Below are 25,037 nucleotides of genomic sequence, written 5' to 3'. Positions count from 1 at the left end.
ACACCCTAATTAAAAGTACTTTCAAGTGTTACAAATGAAAAAGAAATTGTTTATTTTTATACTTTCTTTCAATGATATCAACAATAACACTATTGTTGTACTTAAATAAGATGATTTTAAAAAAAGAATCATGTTTAATACTCTTTCTTGACAGGAGGAGAGTACTAACTACATTGAATACTTATTAAAGATCAACAACAGCAGAACAGCTATTCAGAAGCGCCTGGAGCGTCAAGGAATCACCTTCAACGTCTTCTCATCTTACCCCACCCTGAACAAGAAGAGTACAGATTCTCCAATTTTGGGAGTTGACTACCTTGGCACACAGATCATCAACAAGAAGAACAGTGCTGAAGAGGGTACAAGTCGTCTAGCCATCCCATCAGGACAGTATGCTAAGCTTGCTAAGGCTACTCGCGGTACGTATTGCTTAACTGATCATAGCACTTTATCCAGTCTAAGTAATCCTTACAATACTAGGAACAGTATATTCTAAAAGCAATAGTAGCAATGATGCATTTATTAAGAGCCCAACATTTGAAATCATCCAGGGCACAGGCTTTATGGTAGAACTTTACTATGAATTCGTAGTGAAGTAAGCAAGTACTAATGTTATTATTGTCGGTGTAGTATTGCATTGTGGATGTTGGTAATCCACATAATTGATCTTGCGAACAACAATCAGTAATATCATTGCGATGGAGACATTTTTTAACCTTTCCCTTAATGTCTGATGTCTTTCTATCACAGGTTCTGTACTTGGTCTTCGATGGCTACAGACAGGGCATCGTGACCTGAACAACATGCTTCCGAAACTGATTTTGTCACAGATCGAACCCCAAGCTAGTGGGCAGGTCGACTTCACCTGTCGCTGTGTGATCGGCATGTATGGAGAGTCACGCAACGAATGCCAGATTAGTCGATATGCCGACCTTTAGTTCTCAACAAGACTACCCTGTGATATTATGCTAGCCAGACACCAGCTGAACATTCTTGGCAATTGCATAATAAACATGAATGGATTATGAATACTGAATACATTTTTGTATGGGTTCTAAATCAATATCACTTTTAAATATTACTACAAAATTGTGAATTACATGGAAAGGCAAAATCTCTAATGCCTCCGGGTTGTTATCTTTTACAGTGCCCAGGCTATATATGAGTGAAAACGGACTATATGTATTTTAAATCAAGCAATTCTTTTTCACAAAGAAAAATATCATGCATGAAAGTTGAACAAGTACGCCTCTGGTATCATTTTAAAGGGCAATTTGGTCTCTGCAACTCTACGTCTAATCCATGATTTGGTAAATACTTCTACTTAACAAAACGCCTTGGCACCACATGAGTTACAGTAAATTTGACATAAACTTGAAGATTACTATCAAGAGTGGAATCTTTGTAATTGTATTTCTTCTGACAACATCTTCAGCCATCTAAGTATAATGAGAAAAGACGATACCATGCCCGAATAAAATTGCAAATAAAACCATATTAAATATTTGAAGCAACATTGTTATGGATGATTCCCCAATGTAAACAATACAAAACATAGTGTAAAAATACAGAATTCACAAATTTGGCTAGACTCATTTCTTGAATGAAATTTAAGGAGTTAGCCATGTTTCATTGACAGTGTCAGAAATCTCATCATAAAAGTGTCTGAAGCAATCCTACTCTTTTTAATCACTTCATGTCATATAAAATGTTTATGAAAAAATGCCTAGATAAAATGGATAATAAAACTGCTGCAAGTATAAAACCAAAATTTTGTGTACATGTATATCTTTATTTGGATGGTTTTATTTGGTAAGACAAATGTACACATATGCTGTGCTTACAATAAATGAACAGAATCATTGCAACTTCTAATACAATTAATGCAATTTTATCATATTAAATTACTATTTCAAGCATGGCACTGTTTCAGAATTATACATGTAGTAAATTTTTATTAATGTAATTATCATGGAAACATTATGATTGGTTCTTGAGCCCTTTTAACGTTGATATTTCAAAATAGCAAAATTAATTTAAAGGGGAAGTTCACCCTGAAAACAATAAAAAAAATTTTGAAGGTTTGAAGAAAATTCATTAAAGATTAAAAAGGTTATTAGCATGTCAAGTTTTGGATTTGTGACGTCATCAATGAGCAGCTGCCGCATATGTTATGTAATATAAAATGTATGAATTACTATTGGTTTGTGAGGACTTATTTTTGTTTTTTTGTTAGAAATAGGTGTGAAATGGTTTGTCTATTGATATACTGAATGTACAGATAAAACCATTACAAATTTTTTGAGAAAATGACATCTCATTGATTTTTTTATCATACAATTTGCAAGAAAGGTGCTCTCACATGACGTCACAAATCAAATGATTAAAATTCAAATAACTTTTTCATTCTATGATGGATTTTTCTCAAACCTTCGGCCATATTTTCATTATTTTTCTGCTCATTTTACAATAATTTTTTGTTAGGGTGAACTTCCCCTTTAATCATAAGTTCTTTATGAAATGGGCCTATTAACTTTTGGGACGAATCTGTGCCCAGTGGCACGTTGAGTCTGTTTCATTGAAACTGCATGATAATGATTAAATTAATAAATTTTGAAACAGTGAGACATGTCACTGGCTTACCGTACTCTTCCAAAAGAAATCTGGCATTCTATTTTATCGGAAAAGTTAAGTTTTCAATCTGAGCAATGACCTCTTTTAAATCTCTCAGTTTGCATAGGTGCATTTTATCTTGCCACCCTACAGTTGTAGGGGATTTCTTAAGTGGGTTGCTTGATTCGGCATTTGACCCCTTGGCTATAAATGATTACAGTAAAAAATAAGAAAAAAAGATTAAAAATGAAAATAATATCTTATTGCTTAAAATAGAAATATGAGAATAAAAAAATAATCTAAAAATTCATATTGTCCGAGTTGGCATTTGACCCCTTGGTTAATTATTACAGTAAAAAAATAAGAGAAAAAAGTAAAAAATGAAAATTCATATGTTATTGCTCGAGTTGAAAATATTTCAAAAACGCAAATCCCCTACACACCTACCAACAAATACACACACAATGTTCAACATAATTTGTAGATATACAAAATAACAGGAAAAGTTGTCTGTAGGAGTGGCAGTCGTTAAGTGGGAATAAGCATTGAAATGTGTACATTTAGTAAATCTGTGGTTGCACGGAGTGTGCAATGGGTGATTTCAAGTTCGGTGTTGACCTTGGTGTCGGTGTTAGTGTTGAAATTTCGATTGCTTCCCCTAGCTCCAAAACTTATTCAGAGTTTGTAAAACTGATCGAGATCACATTATTGACATCTAAACAACTAGTGAGTGACTTTTCGGGACCATCCTCATTTTATGTTTGGTGTTATAATCGTGTAAAAATTGACCCAACACCAAAAGGTCAACACTGAACTTGAAATCACCCAATGTGTTTCCAATCCAGTGACATCCTTTAGATCTAGCAGAAACCTTTTTTTTCCTACATTGTATTAGATTAAATCCGTATACTAATTGGTTTAAATAGCATCACGTGACCAAAAATATTCTAACTTCGATGTTGTGTGACGTCAGATCTCAACATATTTTTTGCTATACCAAGGTTCTGACGTCATTTAAAGGAGACTGAAACCTTAGCAGGATAGCTTACGTGAAAACAGAAAAATCAAAGAAACAGATCAACGAAATTTTGAGAAAAATCGGACAAATAATGAGAAAGTTATGAGCATTTGAATATTGCGATCACTAATGCTATGGAGATAACAAATTGGCAATGCGACAAAGATGTGTGATGTCACTTGTGAACAACTCTCCCCATTACTCTAGTATATATTTCACTAGAATTGCCTCTTTTATCACATCTATCCATAAATCATGTGTTCTGTCTACATCAGGGCATGTAATGCATATTTCTTAAGAATACATCATGGATAAAGAATACATCATGACATGACACATCCTTGTCGCATTGCCAATATGAGGATCTCCATAGCATTAGTGATTGCAATATTCAAATGCTCATAACTTTCTCATTATTTGTCCGTGTCACGAGCGAAACTGCTCTAATTAACTTATTAATCTACAGGCTACTTAACCACCCTGAATAAAAGACCAAAGGATATTCAAGATATAAATGAAGTGATCAATTTAATGTCACAAAATATAATAAGTCGTTTACATTGAATCGTTGAGAACATAAGTATAATTGCAAACAGATATTCAATAAATCATTTCATATAGAGAAGGAGTATAATCATCATTGACTGTCCCAAGTTTATGGGAAGAGATTGATCTGGAAATAGGCCTTTAAATTATGTTACCGAAAATCTTGGAAAGTTTATCGATTGCTTGATCAAACCTTCAATCGGGTAAATGCGGAGTTCGAAAACAGAAGAGATCGACAAACCACGACGACTACGAAGATTGGACGATTATGACGAGGAACAAGTATGCCGATGATCGACGACGACGAAGAACACAACTGACGTCATCAGCGAAGACACGTGTCCTTGAAGAACGAAGAACAAGAGTTGAGTTGAAGCTCTAACTTGGAAGAATTACGGTCGAGTCCGACGAACAGTAGCTTCGGCTGACTGAAGTGAGTCATTCCCCTCGAATGACATTGTGACTCATGACCTGGACATAGAGGGTAGGTGCTACCCTGACCTACATTGACTCCACATTGACTCTGGGCTGACCCTAGGTTGACAGCCGTCTAAAATAGGAATAGACCAAATACTTAACAGCAAAGGCCCTAACAATATTCTATTCACAAAGATATCAGCTTATCAAAATTAGCTTTCATATTTATTATCAAAGTAAATGAATAACAAGCTTCTATTAGCATGAGCTTTCTGATAGTCAAGAAAATACATAACAGTTGAGAAATCTAATATAATTATTTCTCTCTGAATCGTAGATCAATTATATAATTGACTTTAACAGACTTCAAAAATACAACTTTGTTCATTTTAGTAAGGATAATTATATTCACATTGAAGACTGGAGTAAGATGTCATTTGGTGACAAAATGAGCAGAATATATATATATGTAAATCTGTCTTTCTTTCTGAAAACAGACATGCCATATTAAGCATAAGAACTGTATTAATATTAAAACGTATGAACCAAACATTACTTACAATTCGGCATCGAGTAGAAAGGAACCTCCCTGCACAGGGTAGGGTGGCACACGCCCTTTTCCTTGGTTAGGAAACACCCCAAATTGGACCTTCTCCGAAATCAAAAGTGAGAGTGAGCTGGCTTGGCTTTTCTTGCCAGCACACCAAACAGAAATATGAAACACAAAGAGTCTGTAATCCTATACACCTGTTAAACCATAGTCTACTTATTATGACAACCCAGCCTGTTAAAATACCTGGCAACCTATCATGCCTACAGTTTAGTTACTAAGGTATGCAGTCCACATCTGTACATGGAGTTTAACAAAACATGGACTTTAACAAAAGGGTTATCTAGTTTTGAATAAGATCCTACAATTGCTCCCCAATTTCATGAAAATGCTCTGATTTTCTTCCAAAAACGAGTTAAATCTTATTCAAAGTAAAAATATATGATTCGCATAATAAATGTGAAATATTATTATGCTCACTATATAGCACCTACAGTAATTTACTCCATTTGTATAGGTGTATAAAGATTCGACTTAAATGTTTTCCAAATTTAAATCAAATTAAATCATTTTAATTCTGCAATACAATTTTCAATCTTATAAATTGCATGCATTTCAATGTTTTGGTGCATTTTTTTTTTTACAACCTACTTAGAAAGTCTGCTCCTACGTTCTCGGAGCCGCAAATTGCCTCAATGCGGTAGCGAAATGGCTGGAGGGAAAGGGCCCACCTCATTACCCTACTGTTGATACATTTTGCTCGATTGAGGTATAGAAGTGGTTTGTGGTCTGTTTCAAGAACAAAGTCTGTACCTTTAAGGTAAACACGGAATTTACTTATTCCCCATACCAATCCGAGACATTCACGCTCAATAGTCAAGTAGGCTTGTTCACGCGGAAGAAGCTTGCGACTTGCATAAGCGACGGGCTGTTTCTCTCCATCATGCTCCTGAAGGAGTACAGCACCAAGCCCAGTAGAAGATGCATCCGTTCTTAAAATGAACTTCTTCTGAACATCAGGCAGACAAAGGATGGGGCTCTGGGTGAGACTTTCCTTCAAAACTTTGAAGGCTGCCTCCTCTTCAGCAGTCCATTTCAACTGGTTAGGCTCCCGATTCCTTGTCTTGTCTGTCAGACGTGATGCTTTCGACGCATAATTTGGGATAAAGCGCCGGTAATAGCTGGCTAATCCGATGAATGCACGAAGCTGCTTCTTAGTTTCAGGCTTCTTAGCATCACGGATCTTCTCTACCTTATCCAACATGGGTTGGATCTTACCTGCTTGGACAATATGCCCTAGGAATTCTACCTTTGTGCAACCAAGTTGGCACTTGGTGGGTCGAGCAGTGAGCCCTGCTGCTCGCAATCTTCCCAAAAGCTCATACAAGGTAGATATGTGTTCTGACCAAGTCGAAGTATGAATGAGAATGTCATCCAGATAATTGGTGACGTGCTTCATGTCTGCCAACAAAGACCTCATGACCCTGCTAAAAGTGGCAGGTGCAATGACCAAACCAAACGGCATGACACGAAACTGGAACAATCCACTTGGACTCTGAAAAGCTGTCTTGGCTTTGGCATCTTCTGACAAAGGGATTTGCCAGTAACCTTTGCTTAAGTCCACCTTAGAAAAGTAACAAGATCCAGAAAGACTAGCGAAGATTTCATCTGCACTTGGCAAAGGTTCTGCATCAAATATTGTGATGCGATTCAGTCTACGGAAATCTATACAGAAACGATTGCTGCCATCTGATTTCTTTACTATGACTATTGGGGACGAATAAGGTGAATTTGACTTCTCTATCACTCCCATTTTGACCATCTTCTCTGTCTCATCCTGTATCACAGAACGAAGTGCATGTGGGACGGGATATGGTCTTTGTCGAATGGGATCAGCAGAAGTCAAACGAATAGAATGACTGCCTAAAAGTGTTTTACCTGGCACATCAGTCATCACATCCGGAAAATCCTCAAGTAGAGAACTAACTTCGTTTCTCTGTTGAGTCGACAAATCAGAACCAAGTTCAACATCATCAATGGTTTCCTGTGCTTCTAACACTGGGACACCTATCCTTATACTACTAGGGATAGAGGGAGTCTCTTGAATGCTATCATCATACCCATCTATAACTGAAGCTCCAACAACTACCTCTAAAGCTCCAGCAGAAGTGATATCTTCCTCAGACTTGTCAACAGACGAAGGAACATCGGGCCTTTCTGCCCGGTCAATGTATTTCTTTAAGAGATTAGCATGAAAGGTTTTCACCTTTCCGTTCATGTCGAGACGATAATCAAGATCACTCAATTTATGGACTACCTTGAAAGGACCTTTCCATTGTAATAGCAATTTGTTGTGATCTGATGGAAGGAGAAGCAGAACCTTATCTCCGGCAACAAATTTCCTAACCCTACTCTTGGCATTATAGTATCTCATATTTCGCGAGGTTGACTTACTTAACTCTTCCTGTGCTACTTGCATGGTACTCTCAAGCCTATCCTTAAGATCAACAATGTACTGATATGTAGTCTTCAATTCAGAATCATTTGCCTGACCACTCCAAAGTTCCTTAAGTATCTCAAGAGGACCTCGAACCTGTCTACCATATAAGAGTTCGAAAGGCGAGAAGCCAAGTGAAGCCTGAGGGGCTGATCTGTACGCAAACAGAACAGGAGCCAAGTACCGGTCCCAATCACTTGGACGGTCTGCACATACTCTCTTCAAGATCTGCTTAAGTGTTTGATTAAACCTCTCAACTAACCCGTTACAAGCGGGGTGGTAGGGTGTGGTTGTTAATTGTCGAATCGACAATAACCTCCCTACTTCTCGCATCATCTCCGAGGTAAATTGGGTACCACGATCCGATAGAATCTCTTGGGGAACCCCAACTCTACAAAAGACCTCTACCATAGCTTCAGCTACTGTACTAGTCTCAATGTTTGCCAACGCAACCGCCTCAGGATAGCGGGTTGCATAATCTACTATCGTGAGAATATACATGTTCTTTCTAGCAGTTACTGGTTTAATTGGGCCTACCAAATCGACAGCTACTCTAAGAAAAGGAACATCTATCACAGGCATCTTGCCTAGAGGGACCTTAGAAATTCTGCCCTTGGGGACTGTTCGCTGACAGATATCGCAAGACCTACAATACCGAGTAATATCTGCTTGGACACCAGGCCAATAGAAATTAGCTAAAACCTTATCAGTTACTTTCTTTACACCTTGGTGACCCCCCATTATACTCTCATGAGCTAACTTCAACACAGCTTGCCTATAAGGTTTAGGAACAACTAACTGCCTAACTTCATTACCACTAAGCACAGACTTTGGTTGAAAAACCCTGTGTAACAATCCACCATCAAAGACAAAATATGAACTATGTCCTGAAATTTCACTATCTTCACGATCTTTACTATTCAAACTGGCATACTCCATCGCTTTCTTTAGCGTTGGGTCAGCCATCTGAGCCTCTTTGATGTCTTCTGAAGAAACATCAGGTATGGCTGACGGAACCTTCAAAGTCGGCCGTGGCCGCTGAGCTTCACGAACTTGAGCTCGAGTCTGAACTGCCATGTTCACATGGTCATGCGACTTGCATGGTTGACCAGGTTTCCAATCTGGAATTGGATCCTTCGCTGGTCTCACATTGTCAATTTCACCAAGAACTACGTCAAATACAGGCGTCTCTACGCACAAAGCTTCTACCTTGCCAACAAACCAAGGAGAATCAATGTTGACCCTAGCTATTGGGAACTTCCTAATTGTTTGGTCAATTAATACACACCACTTAGACTGACCAGTAAACTGTTCTGGCAATACCAGTGACTTCTTCACGATTACACCTGAACAACCTGTATCCCTAAGGACGCTCACATCGTGTGATTCAAGTTTCCCATTTCTAACTGGAAGCTTATCATGCCAACGACGCTTACAAGTAGCACACATACTAGTGACTTCCCTATGCCTTTCTATCTCTAGAATTTCTTTAGAAGGAGATTCAATATACTCAGCAGAAGACACTAAGAACTCTCCTAACTCTACACTATCAGTGATCTGAGTTTCCTGAGACCCAGAAGAACTACAAGTGGGACAACTACCTGATGTCTGTTTCCCTACTAAATCTTGAGTTTCTTTTAACTGATTCTTTTGGTTCCTACGCTTACCTATTGGTGGCTTCGGAGAACTAACTAAACTCGCGCCTTGGAGTCTAACATTACAATCTTGCGCAAAATGACCCATTTTGTTGCAAACAAAGCATGGACCCTTCCTACGATGGCCTGATTGTTCACCCTTAGTCTTGTTCTCAGCAATTGGCGCATTGGATACCGCAGTATTACCCTTAGGTTTACTCTTATGGTTCAAGGGGGAATTCTTTTTAGGTACTCCAAAATGACCCCCATGTGCCTCAACAAATGTATCTGCCAGACCTGCCATCTCATCTGCAGATTTTGGTTTTCTTTCTTTTAGAAATAACGCTAGTGCTTGACCTCCTTTCTCTAAGACTTGCTGCATTAGAAGTAATTGTACAATACCATCATATGAGCGCTGAGCTTCAGACAATTCTATCCACTTATCTAAATAATGGGACAACCTTACAACAAACTGACTAGGAGTCTCTCCTACCTCGGGATTAGAAAATCTGAATTTCTTACGGAAATCATCTGCCGTGAGTTCAAATCTCTTCAACAAAGCATCCTTCAGTGTTGCATAATCTTTTGCCTGATCAGCTGACAACCTTGAGTACACATCTAACGACTTACCACGAAGTAAAGCACTAAGACTTATGGCCCAGCTAGTCTGCGGCCAACCCTGATTTTCAGCATAGCGTTCAAATCTATTAAGATACGCATCCATACTATCCTTTCCTTCCGTGAAAGGAGGAAGTTTAGGGGAAGGGGCCAAAGAACGACGGTCACCGTCACTACTTCCTACCTCAGAACTACTCTGGATACGAGCTAATTCAAGTTTCTTATCTAATAACATTCCCTCTTGTTTTTGTAACTCGATCTGTTGTTGCCTATCTTCCCTAGCTGCATGTCGCTCATCTCGAGCTATTTTTTCTCTCTGTTCTACAAATGACAAAAGGTCTTGACCTGTAAACCCTAACTCTCTCCCTAACTCAAACAAATTTGAATCCATGGTTGATCCTAAACTGTTAGAAATAGATATGTTAGGTTAACAGACTCTTTGTTTAGAATTTGCCTTCTCTTACCAATATCCCAATGTCACTTGCTTGTGCCAGAGGCTTGCAACCACAGTGCGAGAGTTCCCGTCTCCTCGAACCGTCACAAATGTCACTGATCTGAAATACCTAATCAGGACAAAACAAATAAACACATCCTATGAACATACATGTTACACTCGCTAATTCCAACATCAATAAGCCTTGAAAATTTATAGGAATATTACAGATAACTATTTCCCTTCAACATGAGTAATCCTTGACTCTAACTAGGAATTTTACAGCTAAGTACCTCCCGGACAAGCCCCCAAATGTCACGAGCGAAACTGCTCTAATTAACTTATTAATCTACAGGCTACTTAACCACCCTGAATAAAAGACCAAAGGATATTCAAGATATAAATGAAGTGATCAATTTAATGTCACAAAATATAATAAGTCGTTTACATTGAATCGTTGAGAACATAAGTATAATTGCAAACAGATATTCAATAAATCATTTCATATAGAGAAGGAGTATAATCATCATTGACTGTCCCAAGTTTATGGGAAGAGATTGATCTGGAAATAGGCCTTTAAATTATGTTACCGAAAATCTTGGAAAGTTTATCGATTGCTTGATCAAACCTTCAATCGGGTAAATGCGGAGTTCGAAAACAGAAGAGATCGACAAACCACGACGACTACGAAGATTGGACGATTATGACGAGGAACAAGTATGCCGATGATCGACGACGACGAAGAACACGACTGACGTCATCAGCGAAGACACGTGTCCTTGAAGAACGAAGAACAAGAGTTGAGTTGAAGCTCTAACTTGGAAGAATTACGGTCGAGTCCGACGAACAGTAGCTTCGGCTGACTGAAGTGAGTCATTCCCCTCGAATGACATTGTGACTCATGACCTGGACATAGAGGGTAGGTGCTACCCTGACCTACATTGACTCCACATTGACTCTGGGCTGACCCTAGGTTGACAGCCGTCTAAAATAGGAATAGACCAAATACTTAACAGCAAAGGCCCTAACAATATTCTATTCACAAAGATATCAGCTTATCAAAATTAGCTTTCATATTTATTATCAAAGTAAATGAATAACAAGCTTCTATTAGCATGAGCTTTCTGATTGTCAAGAAAATACATAACAGTTGAGAAATCTAATATAATTATTTCTCTCTGAATCGTAGATCAATTATATAATTGACTTTAACAGACTTCAAAAATACAACTTTGTTCATTTTAGTAAGGATAATTATATTCACATTGAAGACTGGAGTAAGATGTCATTTGGTGACAAAATGAGCAGAATATATATATATGTAAATCTGTCTTTCTTTCTGAAAACAGACATGCCATATTAAGCATAAGAATTGTATTAATATTAAAACGTATGAACCAAACATTACTTACAATTCGGCATCGAGTAGAAAGGAACCTCCCTGCACTGGGTAGGGTGGCACACGCCCTTTTCCTTGGTTAGGAAACACCCCAAATTGGACCTTCTTCTCCGAAATCAAAAGTGAGAGTGAGCTGGCTTGGCTTTTCTTGCCAGCACACCAAACAGAAATATGAAACACAAAGAGTCTGTAATCCTATACACCTGTTAAACCATAGTCTACTTATTATGACAACCCAGCCTGTTAAAATACCTGGCAACCTATCATGCCTACAGTTTAGTTACTAAGGTATGCAGTCCACATCTGTACATGGAGTTTAACAAAACATGGACTTTAACAAAAGGGTTATCTAGTTTTGAATAAGATCCTACAGTCCGATTTTTCTCAAACTTTCTTTATTCTTATTCTTTCATTTTTCTGTTTCTACAGAAGCCTATCTGTTCCAAATGTTTCATTCCCCTTTAAGAAAACTGGGTATTGAGCTAATCTCTCAGGCTCAAGTTGTCTCTCCCAAGCAAGTCCCATGATGCGTTTTTGTAGGCCCTAATCTGCGTTCCATTGAGCATGGCTTGGTTAGAGAAAAGTAGGTCATTCAATGCAAGTAGCCGGACTCTGCAAGCTCGGACCATAGACTTTGGTTCTAAATGATTAGAAGTTGGATATGAAACGAATATATCAGCCGTTTCCTTCGAAAGCATAGTGAGAATTTATAATCCTCTGTTGGACTGGCAATATATCTATTTTTCAATCCTGGAAAAAATACATATTGCCAGACCGACCTTGGATGAATAATTCCCACTATATTTTCTCAAAGCCTGGTATATTTATTTATCTCTTAGTGCAGTGCAGATCCAGGGGTCCCCCACCCCTTTTGAGAGGCACAATTAAAATTTTTAAATGTAAAAATGCTGTTAAAACAGAAGTGTGCTCCCCTTTTGAAAGTGAAGACATTTTTTTGCCCATCTTAGTGGGCCATTTATTTTAAGGATTCTGTAATCGGATTGATAGATTAGTTTGTGAGACAAACTCGTATTTACTTATTTTACTTGATCAAATGATCAAACAGGTAATATGAGCCCATATTACACTGTAAAAAATGAAATGCTAATTTAGCACTTACAGTGCTTATATAGTGACTGCACTACGAGTGCTGATTTTTTTGTTCAAATTTAAACTAGAAAATCAGCACTTGTAGTGCAGTCACTATACAAGCACTATAAGTGCTTAAATAGCACTTCATTTTACAGTGTACATGTTTGGTGTTTAGCTGGTGTTGTTTAATATCGTTTTCATTGTTATACGCACGCCCTGTGCTGATTTCAACCACAAAATATGAGACCGTATTATGTGCGCATTCAAGCATTTGGCGCATCAATTTCAATGGCAAAATGCACATTCTTTTTACTGTGATTATTGTGATGTTTAATATGAATGACTTCCTTTCAAAAATCACTCTTGAATTTTTTTCCGGTTCTATTCTATTGATTTCCCTTATTCTGCAATAATGTAAGGATACACTGAATGCCCTGGACTGAAAGAGATCAAATCGTTCCACCCAGCTTGTTAAGAAATCTATGTTCTGGTTACATATTCCATTTGGTATTTCCCGTATTATCTGAACAAGCAGGGTCTAGCTAATAATATTATCTTCAAGATGCCACATTTTCTACAAGCATTACGGGTAATACAGTATATGCACTGTAAAAAATGAAGTGCTAATTTAGCAACTACAGTACTTGTATAGTGCCTGCACTACAAGTGCTGATTGTCTAGTTTAAATTTGAACTAGAAAATCAGCACTCGTAGTGCAGTCACTATACAAGCACTGTAAGTGCTAAATTAGCACCTCAGTTTTTACAGTGTGGAAATACCCTGAATGTTAAATAGACTTAAATACACTGCTTTTAGTCAACCTTCCTCTTCCTTGGGATGTACTTTGGGTGATATCTGTCAAATATGTGTACAAGTATGCGAGCACTCCATACATTATGTATTGGGCACTTCATAAATATAAATCGATTCTCAAAATGAAAGTGTCCGTATTGAACTAGATACATAGCTACATGTAGAAATTATTAGACCCCAAAATAACAAAATCATTCAAGGTAATGTTTGATTGGCAGCAATTCACACTTTATTCAAGTTTACGAAATGTGTCTTTAGATATGTGCACATGAAGCACACCAAAATTTTCAGGTTTCATGAATACTGACTGAATACAGTACTGGGTTGTTAATTCTATTCATACATTGTACAAAAAGTTCTTCATATTTTGTTCAAATGGAGGACGGAATACTGGAACACTTTAAATCAATTATAATCACGAGAATTTCAACATTTAACTTTTTGGTCCTGCACTGGACACATCCAGATCAAGAACCTTCATTTTTCTTGTAATCAAACAAACAAATAAAATCTCAAATTAAAACCGACATTCATTCTAATACAGAAATATATTTTATACAGATTTTAAATATAACTATATGATGTAAAAATCTAACCACATTTTATGAAATAGCAAAGTTTTATCACCAGAAATTGAAATATATCATTGTCCTTTACAAGATTTTTGTAAAAACATAAATAATCAAATAATTGTAGGCAGAAAATGAAATTACTTACAAGAAAAGGTCCAGTTGAAAATTTGGTAAATCGTTTTGCTAATACAAGTATACTAATACACGTTCTTTCACATTGCACCTTCAAATTAGATTCACAGACAAAAAAACCCAGCACAATATATACATGAATTTCATAATACATGCATGCAAGTTGTACCTTTCTTGTGATGTCACTCATAATAATAATAATAATAATAATAATACCCAATTTTTATAACGCGCTTTTCCCAGAATGGCCCAAAGCGCGTTACAGCATATTATTACCCCGGTCATTGGATTCATTCAATCCCGCACGAAAAGTGCACAATTTCCACTCCCTCTCATATGCATTGATTGTGAGAGATTGGCAGACCAAAGTGTTATCAACACCATACGTTAATCACAGTATTCCTTTTCCAAAGTGATTATAACATAAACCACATTCAAAGATTATTTTATAATGGGATCTCGCAAATATAGTTCTACAAAGTAATCCTTATTCTTCCTTATGATTGGTATTCATCATTTAGTTAAATATTTCTTTACTTTATTCAATTCTTGCTTCCAGCCCATCTTGGATTAGAAGAATTGGTTGACACAACAAGTGGAATGCCTCTGGCCGTCTCACCTGCATCACGCGGTTCAATATAGCAGCAGTGCTGACTTTGAATACTACTCTAACTCGCACAAGATGTTCAGTGATACATGGTTACTCTATGTCCACTTTTTATGAACTAGACCAATAAACTTACAGAGATATGATGGTTATTCAACAAAAAACCCCAACATGGCCAAAGGTCATTGACCTTACATGACCTTTGACCTTGATCATGTGACCTGAAACTCGAACAGGATGTTCAGTGATACTTGATTACTCTTATGTACAAGTTTCATGAAACAGATCCATAAACTTTCAAAGTTATGATGGTAATTCAACAGATACACCCAATTCGGCCAAAGTTCAATGACCTTTGACCTTGGTCATGTGACCTGAAATGCGCACAGGATGTTCAGTGATACTTGATTACTCTAATGTCAAAGTTTAATGAACTAGACCAATAAACTTTCAAAGTTATGATGGTAATTCAACAGATACCCCGATTCGGCCAAAGTTCATTGACCCTAAATGACCTTTGACCTTAATCATGAGACCTGAAACTTGCACAAAATTTTCAGTGATGCTTGATTACTATTATGTCCAAGTTTCATGAATCAGATCCATAAACTTTCAAAGTTATGATGGGAATTCAACAGATATCCCCAATTCGGCCAAAGTTCATTGACCCTAAATGACCTTTGACCTTGGTCATGTGACATGAAACTCATGCAGGATGTTCAGTGATACTTGATTAACCTTATGTCCAAGTTTCATGAACTAGGTCCAGATATTTTCTAAGTTATGATGACATTTCAAAAACTTAACCTCAGGTTAAGATTTCGATGTTGATTCCTCCAACATGGTCTAAGTTCATTGACCCTAAATGACCTTTGACCTTGGTCATGTGACATGAAACTCTAATAGGATGTTTAGTAATACTTGATTAATCTTATGTCCAAGTTTTATTAACTAGGTCCATATACTTTCTAAGTTATGACGTCATTTCAAAAACTTAACCTCAGGTTAAGATTTGATGTTGACGCCGCCGCCGCCGTCGGAAAAGCGGCGCCTATAGTCTCACTTTGCTTCGCAGGTGAGACAAAAACCACTCATAATAATTGATGCTGTTTGTGCATTTATGAAAATGTATGAATTGTGTGAACTGCCTCACTACATGTTAGAGAGGAAAACTTCAGATTAAACATTAAGACCCGTATTCTGAACTCAGGTTTAAATCAAACCCTGGTTTAAAGTTGTGGTTTAACTATGGAGAGCCAATTGGGGCACAGATCAATTTATTAACTCATTTGACACTCAAATTGTTCATAATTGTCTGGGAATGATAACTGAACTATTTTTCTTCATTATGAAAGCAAAATGAAACAAAATAGTAAACATAAGAAATATTACAATATAAACAGAATTTTTGAATTTTTGACTCCCCATAATTTTAGCACAGAGTTAGACCATGGTCTAACTTAAACCCGACTTCAAAATACAGGCCTAAAGGTGGGTGTGATCATTACAAAGATAGACATACGACTAAAATAATATAGAACCCAAACTTTATCTATTGCACACAGCGATAAAACAGAGAGGATCAGCCAAATTTATAGATTTACTTTTGTGTGTGATGGATCAAAATAAAGATATTTTTGTCAAATAATGAAATGAAATATTTTAATCCAAAACAAACTAACAATGAGATCTTTGGTCTTGTCTTAAGAAGGCAATATACCCGACCATAAAATAGCAAACACTAAACATCCTGTGATTAAGCTTACCACTTTAGGCATATCATATATCATACACATGTCTTAAAAGAGCATACTTCTACACTCTAATTGAGAGTTTTTGCATTAAAAGATATAAAGTATTGACAAGCATTGAAGCTTCCCAAAGGTGACAAAATTTAAAGGAACATATCCCAAGAACACTTGTCTTTTATTTCTCATAAAATACAGTATGCATAGAGATAATGGAATTCTTGAGTGCACTGTTTGACAAGTGAATATTTACAGTTAAAAAAGTCTTTAAACAGTTCTAATTTTGTAGAATTATTGGAGGAACAGATATGTATCACAATCTAACTACAGCTCAAAATGAATAAAGACACATATATTCAGCCACAGTGGGGTTATACATGTATGAAAATGAGAATACACAATCACTACATTCATCCTAATAAAATATCAACCATAAAGAACATTATAATTTAATCTTTAATCACGTCTAATAATCACAAAATATACAGATTATAAATGTATTGCTAACATAGAGAAACCAAACATCGGTATCAAGGTGTTATATACATGTAGGTATGTTATTTATACATGTACCTCAAGATTGAAAAAATTGGGGTATCACTGCAATTTTAAAAGATATAAGATTGCTTCATGATCATATTCTCTTGTGATCATAAGACCAAGAAACAAATAAAAAAAACAAGGCAAGAAAATTTTTTAAAAGTCACAAGTGCAGGAAATGGTCAATTTCTGCAAACTACAAGGAATCCCTACACATGTAAGTAGAACTATTGTTCTTTAAAAAAAATAGATCGATAACATGCGGGCCAAAACAAAAATATTGCTGGTGAATTTATTAATTGAATGACAAAATCCGATTCTGAAATGGCTGGAGAGTCAATCTGACTAATATATTTTTTTATGTAGTGGGCCCCCCAGGTTAGATTTCAGTTACAAACTTCTGAAAAGATGAAACCATGATTTCAATGTGGCCAACACACACAAGACAAACCCACTGATATTGCTCCAGTGGTTACAAAACCATGCATCTAAAAAAAGCTCAGGGTGTAGAGAAAGAAAAACATGCCACAGCCCTCTCCTTCAAAATGACATAGAGTTTTCAATTCATTAAAGAGAGATATGAAGTTGGATACAATATCATCACTTACTAGATTAATGAGTCGTATCCAGTCATAACTGAGATAAAAGTTTTGTGTTGCAGTGATGATATACTGTACACTCTTCATGATTCAACCTTCCGTAAGTAGAAGTAAAGGCTAAGTCAGAGGATTTTACAAGACAAGAACATGTTCAACAGGTCTTCTTTAAGGATTTTGTGGCTCAACAAGATTCGACATATGCAGAACCTACTACACCTTCTAGCCAAAAATATGGAATGGTACAAATCACAAAGTCTTGACATACATAAGATGTGAAACTGTCTTTTTTTAACACTTGGGAATGATGATGTCAAGTTATGTCGACGAACTCTCATTTTAATAACAAATCACATAAACTTGACTGTCATCTGAAGAGGTGAAGCAGGTTTCTTTGGCCCCCCAAAGGGTGGCGTTGCAGGTCTTTGGACACCCGACAGTGGGCGCGATGAGGGTGATGATGACGTGAAGTTATGTTGATGGGCTTGGTGGAGGTAGTTGGGATCGGGATCATCTTCTATATCAGCTTGGGTGAAATCAGTGGATGCAGGGGATGGAGGGGGGTGTGATGATTCTAAATGGAAGGAATGGAGAATGAGGTATGAATGTATTTGATCGCATGCAGAAAGCCGAAACAATGATTTATAATCCATCGCCAAGCCAGTTTAAAAAAAACAATCCTGATTGTGGAAATTATAACAACTTTTCATTTGAGTTTTACTCTGATTTTAGATGTTCGTAATGATATTTCGGAGAACATAACTGAGGATCATTAGGTCATTAATGCAATATACAAGATATCCCCCGAAAAAATTGGAGCACACTGGTGATTTCGATTTCATGAACTTGTCCTTTTGAACCAATTTTAGTTGCATTATAGATTAGTCTAATCTCCATATTTGCGGGTTAACAAATAATGGTCTGGTGTCCATACTGCCCCCCATCATTACCATGGGTTGGCCCCTTCATGAAAACTTAAAACCACATGAGCTGCATGAAAGTTTGCAACTTTTTTTGCATGTGGTAACAAATCGTATGTTAACATCTAAATGTTTTTAACTTTAAATGGCACTTAATAACATTTTCTTTTCTTTGCTTCACACCGATATTCACTGTGCTGCACTCATTCCATATAAAATTAAACGGGACCTAGTCAGAATTTGTTCCCCTAACTTCACGAGAGCACCGTACTTGCTCATGCTGAAGACAGAACCGGGAGACCACAATTATGCGAAAACGGACAGATATTTACTCATAATGGATAGGTACCTAATGTACACTTTGATTTTTTGATTATTTAAATAACAAAAAGTAAATTTGGTTCCACAATGAGTTTAGAACATTAGTTAAGATCAGATTTTTAATGGTACTGTTACTTGGTTATAAAGCTTAACTTATATTCATATTGCAACATGCATAACACTGATGAACAGCATTCAAACAGCATCACCTTTAGGTACCAGTATTTAAAAATGTCAGCATAAATATCTTTTCATGGTAAATGTATACTGAGGGATTAACCCTAAATAGACTGGATTATTTTGATGCCTAAGACTGAGGGGGGGGGGCTGAATCAGCCCCCCTTATGATCTCAGCCGTCAATCGCATGATCGCAACAAAAATTGGCATGAGCACTACCCATGGCATAATCTCCAAGACCATAAGATCAAATTCTGCAAAAAATCTCATTGCTAATTAATTATGCTAATTTATGCATAAAAAATCAAAAGTTTGCTCTTATTATCAAAATAATGCCCCTGAAATGCTGATTTTTGGTACACAGACTCTTTATAGGGATCTGATTAAATGTACTGAAAATTCAACATCGCCTTTATTTTCTTATGTATTTTATAGTTTTCTAAATTTGTTATGTATTCCTATTTTTTTACTTTTTGTTTTTTATTGTTTTTTCAATGAAAATTATTGAGAAGTTTATTTTGATCATAAACAAGATGGAATTCATTGATTTTAATCAATAAAATGGAAAATAATGATATATTTCTAAATTTTGGCTAAAAGCACTATTTGCATTGGATTTGTACACAAATTCATGTTTTTGAGCAATTTTGGGTCTGCATGCACTAAGGAAATGTTGTGTAATTTCGGAACCGCGTACCCGAGGGTCACAATTTTTGTCTCTAAAGTTGCGCAAGACTTGAAAGTAAAAGTCAGCGAGCGACGCGATAAAAATATTTTGCGCAACAGATTTATGGCCAAAAATATCGGGCTGATTCAGCCCCCCGTTTTCTTAGGGTTAAGGTGCAACCAAAATCAACCCTATATATCAATAGCTAGTGAAAATGAAGTGATTCATGATTTCATACAAGTGAATTTCATGATGACATGATGCATGGAAGAATAAATGCACGAATAAATGACCACAGCCAAAACAGAATTGTACAGCATGCAAAGTGACTAATACCTCTGACAATGAGCCTGGAAATGGCAAAGAATTATTGGAATGATACTGCATACCCTAGGTTCATAACATGCATGCTATATGTTTTTTCAACTAAGATATAAATTGGTTGATGGATCGATCTATATGTTGGTTGGCTTTCATACTAGAATTCTCACATCATCAGTAAAAATGAATTGTCTTTATTTCTTCCAATAAGGATGGATGGTTGAATCTTTTTCATATATGTACATGTAAGTCGACACATCATGTGACCAAACATGCTTGAAGTGTTCAAAATCCTTCTCTTTGCTTTGTAATTTTCCTTTGGAGGTACCATTCTGCTAAATTGTGGCAATATGTCTTTGCCAGATGGCTTTGATTTTCTTCCATACTTTTCATGTGATCTTTGTAATCTGAAAAATATGTTTGCAATGTACTGCTTCCATTAGAACAATCTTGTCAATCTCCAACAAGATGGAACAAATTGTAACAGGTTTAGACAATTTTTATATAGCACATAACAAGAAATATATACAAACAATACAACCTTTGAAGTTCAAAGATAGTTCTATTACTATAAATCTTCACAAGGCATATAATTTGCCTGTTGAGATTGACTTTCAAGATAATGGTAGAAGGGTAAAAGGTGAATAACAGAAGTCTTTACCTTCATAAAAATTACGTTTTTCTCGTGGGCCTACTGCAGACTTGGCACGACGTTGCACAGTCACTGCACCTCTTGGTCTAAGACAGAAATTCAAAAAAAATATATATATGTTAAGTTTTACAAATTATACAAGCACATCAAGCAACTCGACATTTTCAAGATTCAACATCATTAACATCTTTAAAATGTCAGGACTGACAAAACAAACAAGTTGAACCATTCTGGACAATGAATCTACGGACCAAGGCCATCTTATTTCTTGTGACATATAAATCATATGCTCCACACTTGTTATTTTCTGTAATTGTTGCTAGACTTATTGTTCTCTGGAATAAATGAAAATGGGAATCTTAGACATTAAACAGTGTTTATGTGTTTAAGACATGTCAATGTGCCTACGCACTTATATGCCCATACAGCGAAACTATACAGCAAAGGGTTCAAATGCTTCTCAGATTGATATGTTCTAGGGAGAGTGTTTACATTGCTGTGTGGTTTTGCAGTGTAAAAGGCATACCTACATGTACATGTCCACATGTCTTAAACACTGAAACACCAAAGTGTTGAAATACTACTCGGATTGACATGTTTTGGTAAAAGTGTTTACATTTGCTCAGCGTATACCTACTTACACAAACTCCTTGAAAAGCCAAACTCAAAGCCATCACAAGGCCAGGTAATAATTAGTAATAATAAAGGTAAGAACTACAGGCAAGACAGATGCAAGAATTCCCTCTAATCATCCTAATCACCTGGGGCCCGTTGGAGAAAGAGTTGCTTTTTAAACGCAAGCTAAAAATCAATCGCAAGTCCAAAATGCGCGCTGTTGATTGGTTGAAAATCAAATTGCGCGTGGTTTTTAGAGTTGCGATTGATTGCAACTCTTTCTGCAACGGGCCCCTGGGCATGACTTACTTGTACTTGTGTGGTCCCACCGACTTTGGTCTCCTCGATGCCGGAGATCCCTCTATCCATCCTGGGGCATGGAAGGTCTTCATCCGATTGGTGATGCGCTCCCACGAGGCAACATCTCGTCCCCCTGCCAACCAGTGGTTACCCATTTGAATAAGGACTGGTTGGGTGGGTGTGCTAGACCTACTTTTGGCAGAGGATGCTCGTGACAATGGGCGCTCTAAACAGGATTGAATTTGAAATACAAAACTTGTAGGCGTGCTGTGGGTCATTAGATAAGTCTCCAGACTTTGAACCATAGGGTCCAGGATTGAAATCCCACTCCTGCACTAGTGTCCATTGGGAGGATGTTTTATCTACATTTGCCATTCTTCACGAAGGTATAACAAAGGGGTTGCCAGAAGGAAGAATTCCTGGAATGTTTGTGCTCGTGATTAGGGTAGTCATGCTAAAGCCTGGGTAATAACAGGTCAGTGTCGTCCTGGACTCTGGACTAGTCTTTCCACTGTGTCTGACGACATTTTCAATAGATTCTGAACGTTGCAGAAAGCATCTGCGAAGTGGATACTTAAATTTGCCAATATGCAACAATTAGGAACATTGTATAAAATTCTGTATAAATATTGCATATCATTATTATTCATATACTGTTGGCCAAAATGACACTATAATTACTGACAAGACTTGATAGCTATGAGGAAAATTTCTACCATGAGTATCTGTAATCACTGACCTTTACTGCGAATTGAAGAAGATGACTTTGGTCTTTTCAGGGTGTTTCCCCAAGCTTTAGTCCTTTCCTTCTGGTACTCTGTATAGACGCCTGAATCTGGCCACACATTGAGATCCAATACATTCACTTCAGCTCTACACAACATTAGAAAGAAATTAATATTACGTTACCATCTATTCCACCATAAATCTACAACAGCAACTGCTCAAATTCTAAGATTCATAGGTGGGGTACACATATTAAAAGTATAACCTTAATTATTTAATTACGCATCACCTATTAAACTGTACAAGAAATAGTCCATTCTATATGCACACACATTTTCTAGCACAAATTGACCTTATCACCCGACATGCACCCACATGGACCTTCAAGATTCCCTCCACCCACACTTACCACTACATCAGGCCCTTTTGAATGCACACCTTCATGATCCACTCACCCACACCTATCATCACCATCCACACCTTCATGAAGCACACATTCACGATCCCCAACTCACCAACCACATCACCCTCTAGAATACCCCACTTCAAAAAGCCTTTCTTCCACATCCTCATGAAGCACACCATTCCAGATCCCCCACCCTCACCCACCAAATGCATCCTCTTTGATACATGCCATTAAGATCCCCCCACACACATCCTCAAGAATGCACATCTTCAAAATCCCTTCCACCCACATAAATGCAAACCTTCAAAAGCACATCCACCCATACCAACCAACTGCAAACTCACGAAAAAACACCTTCGAGATTCCATTGCCCCACACCCTCATGTACGCACACCTTTAAGATCCCCTTCACCCACATCCTCATGAATGCACACCCTCATGAATCCCCGTCTTCATGATCCCCTCTACCCACATCCACCAGAACCACCACCACATCCTCAAAAATGTACACTTTCAAGACCCCTTCCATCTACATCCACCCACCACACCCTCATGAATGTATACCTTTAAAGTTCCCTCTACCAACATCCTCATCTATGCACACATTCATGATCCCCTCCACCCACACCATCATGAATATTTTTTTTTTTTTTAAACAATTTCACACCTAGTATACCAATAATGCATATAGCATTTCCATTTATTTGAAAGCAGGATAAAAGAGCATTGTAGATTAAATGCCTTGCTCACAGGCATAGGTGCCGCGGCCGGGGATCGAACCCCGGACTCTTTTATGTATAGCAAGGCGCCTTATACCACTCGGCCACGGCACCTCCATACGCACCAAAATTTCCCGCTACCCACACCCTCCTGAACGGACCCCCTCATGATGCCCTCCTTCCACACTCCCAACCCAAACACCTCATGAATGCACCACTCCATGATCGCCTCCTCTCACACCCACTACCCACACCCTTACGAATGCACACCTGCATGTTCGCCTCCTCCCACACCCACTGTCCAAACCCTCATGAATGCATATCATGCATACTACCACATTCCCTCTACCCACACCCTCTTGAATGCAAACCTTCATGTTCCCCTCCTCCCACACTCACGAACCACACCCTCTTGAACAAAAACCTTCATGATTGGCTCCTTCAAAACCTACCACTCAATCCTCATGAATGCACAACTACCAGATTCCCTTTCCCCCCACCCTCATGAATGCATACCTTTAAGATCCAACACTCACGACCCACATCAACATAAATCACTATCTTCATTATCCCCCCACCCACATCCACCACCCACACCCTCATAAATGCATCACTATCAGATTCCCTCTACCCACACCCTCATAAATGCATACTATCAGATTTCCTCTTCCCACACATCTTCATGATCCCCTCCACCCACATCCACCACCCACACCCTCATAAATGCATAACTATCAGATTCCCTCTACCCACACCCTCTTGAATAAACATTTTCATGATTGCCTCTACCCACACCCTCATAAATGCATAACTATCAGATTCCCTCTACCCACACCCTCTTGAATGCAAACCTTCATGTTCCCCTCCTCCCACACTCACGAACCACACCCTCTTGAACAAAAACCTTCATGATTGGCTCCTTCAAAACCTACCACTCAATCCTCATGAATGCACAACTACCAGATTCCCTTTCCCCCCACCCTCATGAATGCATACCTTTAAGATCCAACACTCACGTCCCACATCAACATAAATCACTATCTTCATTATCCCCCCACCCACATCCACCACCCACACCCTCATAAATGCATCACTATCAGATTCCCTCTACCCACACCCTCTTGAACAAACATCTTCATGATTGCCTCCACCCACACCCTCATAAATGCATACTATCAGATTTCCTCTTCCCACACATCTTCATGATCCCCTCCACCCACATCCACCACCCACACCCTCATAAATGCATAACTATCAGATTCCCTCTACCCACACCCTCTTGAATAAACATTTTCATGATTGCCTCTACCCAAACCCTCATAAATGCATAACTATCAGATTCCCTCTACCCACACCCTCTTGAATGCAAACCTTCATGTTCCCCTCC

The 25,037-nt window shown here is 37.7% G+C and overlaps 2 protein-coding genes and 2 long non-coding RNA genes across 9 annotated transcripts in view; 1 reads left to right on the top strand and 3 right to left on the bottom strand.

The window, feature by feature from the left end:
- Positions 1-1,765, top strand: part of LOC121423559 — a 33,604-nt gene extending 31,839 nt beyond the window's left edge. Inside the window, exons 27-28 of the mRNA XM_041618911.1 lie at positions 155-419; positions 751-1,765. Of these exons, the coding sequence (XP_041474845.1) occupies positions 155-419; positions 751-938 (453 nt within the window). The 3' untranslated portion in view covers positions 939-1,765. The remainder of the gene's footprint in view (positions 1-154; positions 420-750) is intronic.
- A 2,590-nt stretch (positions 1,766-4,355) lies between these two features.
- LOC121424173 lies at positions 4,356-5,937 on the bottom strand. The gene is made up of 2 exons (XR_005971346.1): positions 5,155-5,937; positions 4,356-4,727 (listed from the first exon to the last, which is right to left on the bottom strand). It is a non-coding gene; the product is annotated as an uncharacterized LOC121424173 (long non-coding RNA).
- A 5,002-nt stretch (positions 5,938-10,939) lies between these two features.
- Positions 10,940-12,825, bottom strand: LOC121424600. The gene is made up of 2 exons (XR_005971405.1): positions 11,739-12,825; positions 10,940-11,311 (listed from the first exon to the last, which is right to left on the bottom strand). It is a non-coding gene; the product is annotated as an uncharacterized LOC121424600 (long non-coding RNA).
- A 3,525-nt stretch (positions 12,826-16,350) lies between these two features.
- The window catches only part of LOC121424499, a 50,768-nt gene continuing 42,081 nt past the window's right edge, over positions 16,351-25,037 (bottom strand). For all 6 annotated transcript variants that reach the window (XM_041620213.1, XM_041620209.1, XM_041620211.1 and 3 more), the window contains 4 exons: positions 22,539-22,672; positions 21,809-22,025; positions 20,894-20,970; positions 16,351-18,399 (listed from right to left, as the gene is read on the bottom strand). In XM_041620213.1, the coding sequence (XP_041476147.1) occupies positions 18,176-18,399; positions 20,894-20,970; positions 21,809-22,025; positions 22,539-22,672 (652 nt within the window). In that variant the 3' untranslated portion in view covers positions 16,351-18,175. The remainder of the gene's footprint in view (positions 18,400-20,893; positions 20,971-21,808; positions 22,026-22,538; positions 22,673-25,037) is intronic.

The sequence above is a fragment of the Lytechinus variegatus genome, chromosome 11 (genome assembly GCF_018143015.1).
Source record: "Lytechinus variegatus isolate NC3 chromosome 11, Lvar_3.0, whole genome shotgun sequence".
Classification (NCBI taxonomy): Eukaryota; Metazoa; Echinodermata; class Echinoidea; order Temnopleuroida; family Toxopneustidae; genus Lytechinus; species Lytechinus variegatus.
This window is presented reverse-complemented; position numbering and strand designations above follow the sequence as displayed.